At 56.6% G+C, this 4,138-nt stretch overlaps 1 protein-coding gene across 1 annotated transcript; it reads left to right on the top strand.

The window, feature by feature from the left end:
* The first annotated feature begins 205 nt into the window (after positions 1–205).
* On the top strand, positions 206–3,192 carry LOC107510999 (putative POM121-like protein 1). The gene is made up of 4 exons (XM_016145052.2): positions 206–1,313; positions 2,037–2,270; positions 2,493–2,558; positions 3,116–3,192. Exons 1-4 carry the CDS (start codon positions 206–208, stop codon positions 3,190–3,192), a joined length of 1,485 nt encoding a protein of 494 aa, XP_016000538.2.
* Positions 3,193–4,138: the final 946 nt, after the last annotated feature.

Raw genomic sequence — 4,138 nt, 5'->3', positions numbered from 1 at the left:
TGGTTACTTGGACAAGGTCTGCCCCCCACCCCCACCCCAGGCACCGGAGGGCCGGTGCCATGCTCACGGCGCCCACCACCTTCCCCTGGCGCACCGGAGTCACCCAGGTGTCCACGTTCCTCCATCCTCTTGCAAGCCAAACCACAAGTCTCCGAGGACCTCGCCTCTGAGCTCTGTGAGAGCGTCTCCGAGACGGTCTTCCAGGATGCCACAGTCCCTGCGCGGATTTCTGGAGACCGTTACCTCAGTCTGCAGGCATGGCCATCAGAGGAAGGCGGCGCCGTCTGCTCCCGACTCAAAGATGGCCTGCAGCTCGGTGTCTCCAGTGGACAGAGGCACTCTCCGAGCGGCACAGGAGCACGTGGTCGCTCAGATGCCACCCACAACACCCACCTGTGCCCAAAACAGCTGCACAGTGCAAGTTGCCCCGAGGGCCCTGGGAGAAAGCTGGAAAGAGACGGCCAAGCAGGAGCAAGACCACCCTGCAATCCTACAGAAGCAGCCCGATCAGAGTAAGTGTCCAGATGGCACTGGGGGTACACGGACTGCATTTAGCCCCCTCGGGGTCCGAAGAGGCGTCTCTCCCCTGGTGCCCAGGCCTGGGCCTCTGCGGAGAATCTCCCATGTGCAGAGCTCAGAAGATACATCCAACAAGAAATCCAAGACCTCTGGGATTACCTTCTGCCCCAGAAGAAATGCCATCACAAGCTCATACAGCTCTACTCAAGATTTCCTCCTGCCAGTGCAGAAGAGGTGGGGTCCAGCGCCATCCCACACCGGGCCATGCTCAAAGAGAGTGCTGCAGGAGGGTTCTCAGAGGAAGAGCCAGCCTGACAGAGATGCAGATGGAACAAAAGGGCAGAAACGAACCCGGAGAAACTGCTTGCCCACACCTGACAGTTCCAGGCCCAAAAAACGCAAGTTTCCTCTGCTGCCACACAGGCGAGGGGAGCCTCTGAAGTTGCCATCACCTCCTGAGCCAGGTTTCCGAGTCACTGCAGAAGACCTAGACTCGGAGAAGAAAGCAGCGCTGCAGCGCATCAACAGTGCACTTTGGGGTGCGACAGAGGCCATCACCACCTGCAGTGCTGCGCAGCCTTCGAGTTCGACCGCCATGCCTGCCGCCGGGGCCGCTTCTGCACCAGCTGTCCCTCCAGCGCCTAGCATGGATCCACGGCTGGTGAAAGGCAGGAGGGAGCAGGATTCCCCAGGCCCAGAGCCCAACTTGGAATCTGCTGGAGGGGCCACCTCTGTGCATCCGTTAAAGCACAGCTTACCAGCTTCCGTGTTTGCCCTCTCAAACCCCCTGCCAGGTACCTCTGCACACTCCCTGCCCCCAGCCCCATTCACCCTGCTGACAGGTGCTTCCTTCCAGGTGTCAGGCACGGCCGACCTATCTGCAGCGCCCCTCAACCCCTCTGCCCCTACCCGCTTCTCAGCACTGGGCTTGGCCTGTGCAATCAAAAGCCTGACCACTCACTGGCCTGCTCCTACAGCTGCTGCGAATGCTCCTTTTACCTTCCCTGTCGCTCCCAGCACCTCCAGAACCGATTCCCCCACTCCGATGTGTGTGGATCCTCCTGCCTCCTCACAGGGCCCCCCTCCCATCACTGATCCGAGTGCCTTGGTATCAGCCCCTGCAAATGCTCCTTTAACCTTCCCTGCCGCTCCCAGCACCTCCAGAACCGATTCCCCCACTCCAATGTGTGTGGATCCTCCTGCCTCCTCACAGGGCCCCCCTCCCATCACTCATCCCAGTGCCTTGGTTTCAGCCCCTGCAAATGCTCCTTTTACCTTCCCTGCCCCTCCCAGCAGCTCCAGAACCGATTCTCCCACTCCAATGTGTGTGGATCCTCCTGCCTCCTCACAGGGCCCCCCTCCTAGCGCTGATCCTAGTGCCTCTCTCTCCACTGGCACTTCTGCAGTCAATGCCAGCCCCCGAACCAGCACATCTGCAGGCTTGGCTCCCCACCCTGCCTCTGACGCTGGGGTCACCCCCATGGACATCACTGTACCTTCCCAGCCTTTCCTCTCAGGGCCTCCCCCTGGCACCAGTGGCAATTCCTCGCTATCTGCACAGACCATTCAGACACCGCTCAGTGGTAATATGGCCTCAGTCACAGTGGCCACCAACCCACCTGCCCTGAGCTTTAGCAGGCCTACCCTGGCTGGGAAACTTCCTGTGAGCTCTGGAGCCACTGCCCAGCCCATCACTGCATCCCTTAATGGGCAGCAGCACAGAGCCACCACCTCTGACAGCTCTGCCCAGGGTAAAACACTGGCAGCTCCAGCTCCAGCTCCAGCTCCAGCTCCAGCTCCAGCTCCAGCTCCACAACCCCAGGCCCCAATCTTTGCTCCAGGCCAGCTAGCCTTGGGTAACATCACAAGGACAGCTTCGAGGGGCTCATTACCCACAACTTCTGCCTTGGGTACCTATGCCAGCACCCAGCCAGCCTTTGCTGCCACCCCAACTGTATTCCGCTCTGCCACAGCCACTGCCTCTGGCTTCACAGTTGCCACCAACATGCCCAATGCTGTGACCAAATCTGGTCCCAGCGGTCAGCAGCACGGCTCAACATGGGGCGTCACAAGCTCTGCGTCCTCCAGAGCGGGGATTTCAGCAGCACCTATGGGCTCTGAGAATAGAGCGGCTACACCAGATCTGAGCTGCCTCTTTAGAACACTCAGCATTTCAGAAGAAAGGGGTAAGGCCTCGAGCACCAAACACCACCATGGGGGAAGCTTGGGCCGGAAGACCTCTGGCCCCCCTTGCCAGAGCACTTATGTGATCACCACGGGAACCAGCACTAACAACTGGGTGTCTGGAGGCCCTACTGCCTCCAACTTGGGTCACATCTCTAGGGGTGTGCCCAGGCAGAGCCCCCTTCCTTCCAAAGGAGTGTCCAGCACCCCTACCAGCAAGGCTGCCTGTAAGGGCATACCTGTCGCAATATCCATTCCCAGGCAGAGCCCCCTTCCTTCCAAAGACGGGTCCAGCACTACTACCAGCAAGGCTGCCTCTAAGGGCATGCCTGTCCCAACCTCCATTGCCAGGCAGAGCCCCCTTCCTTCCAAAGACGGGTCCAGCACCACTACCAGCCACGCTGCCTTTAAGGGCATGCCTGTCTCAACATCCATTCCCAGCTACCCTGCATCAGCGATGGAGACAACGAGGAGGAGCCTTGCCATTAGGGCCCCCTCATCACTTGTCCAGGGCTTGGTTGGGCACAAAACCAGCGATCAATCGTTTACCTCCAAGTCAAAATCCACTCCCTTGGGGTCTAAGAGGAAATCAGCCTCCTGAAAGAACTGCTTCCTTCCACCGTCCTTCCAGGCTGGACTGTATGGGGCCTCATTTAGGTGTGCAATGCAAGTCTAACCCTGACCTCTGTGATCCAGGAGCAAACTGGGTACCTAGAGATACAGCATCTCATTCCCAGCCCTGTCCTGCCATTTTCCTCAAAGCTGGTTGGTCTGAAGCTGTCGGAAGTCTCAGGACAGTAGATAAGCGCCATTGTCCCATTCCCATGCCCCTTCAGTCTTGGAGCAGGCAGGACCCCCTGCTGCCTGCAGTTGACTCTTCCCCTCCCCCCATTTACCTCCCAGAGCACTTAGGTCTTCTATATAGCTTATTTTTGTTTTTTAACTTTGCTTATTTTTTCTCGTTTAGTAGAGTTTTTTTGTTTGTTTGTTTTGTTTTGTTTCGTTCATTACTAATAATAAAGCTTTGTTTTGTTCCTGTGCATGAATCTCATGCGTCTGTTTTTATGGACCCAGTGTGGAAATGACTAGTATGAGTGATGGGTATGGGAAGCTGACTTAAAGTTTCTTGTGGCCCAGATAATGGGGCATGGAGAGTAGCACGACTCCATGGCTAGAAGGAGCAACAACACCTGTGTGTGTTAAGAGTCAAAGTGTGTTTTAAGATTAAGTGATGCAGCCCAGGAGAAAATGGGTCCAGAGGAAGCATAAACAGAGAGGATAATCCTCGCCTGTCAGAACTGATGCTGTTCATCCACCTCTCTGACCTGGAATGGGCTGGATCAGCCCTCGTGTACACTAGGAGACTTTGCTCTATGCATTTAGTCTTTTCTAATGTAGCAGTTTCTTTTTCTTTTCTCTTTTTAATGTTTTTTGA

The sequence above is a fragment of the Rousettus aegyptiacus genome, unplaced genomic scaffold (genome assembly GCF_014176215.1).
Source record: "Rousettus aegyptiacus isolate mRouAeg1 unplaced genomic scaffold, mRouAeg1.p scaffold_m13_p_5, whole genome shotgun sequence".
NCBI classification, from domain to species: Eukaryota; Metazoa; Chordata; class Mammalia; order Chiroptera; family Pteropodidae; genus Rousettus; species Rousettus aegyptiacus.
This window is presented reverse-complemented; position numbering and strand designations above follow the sequence as displayed.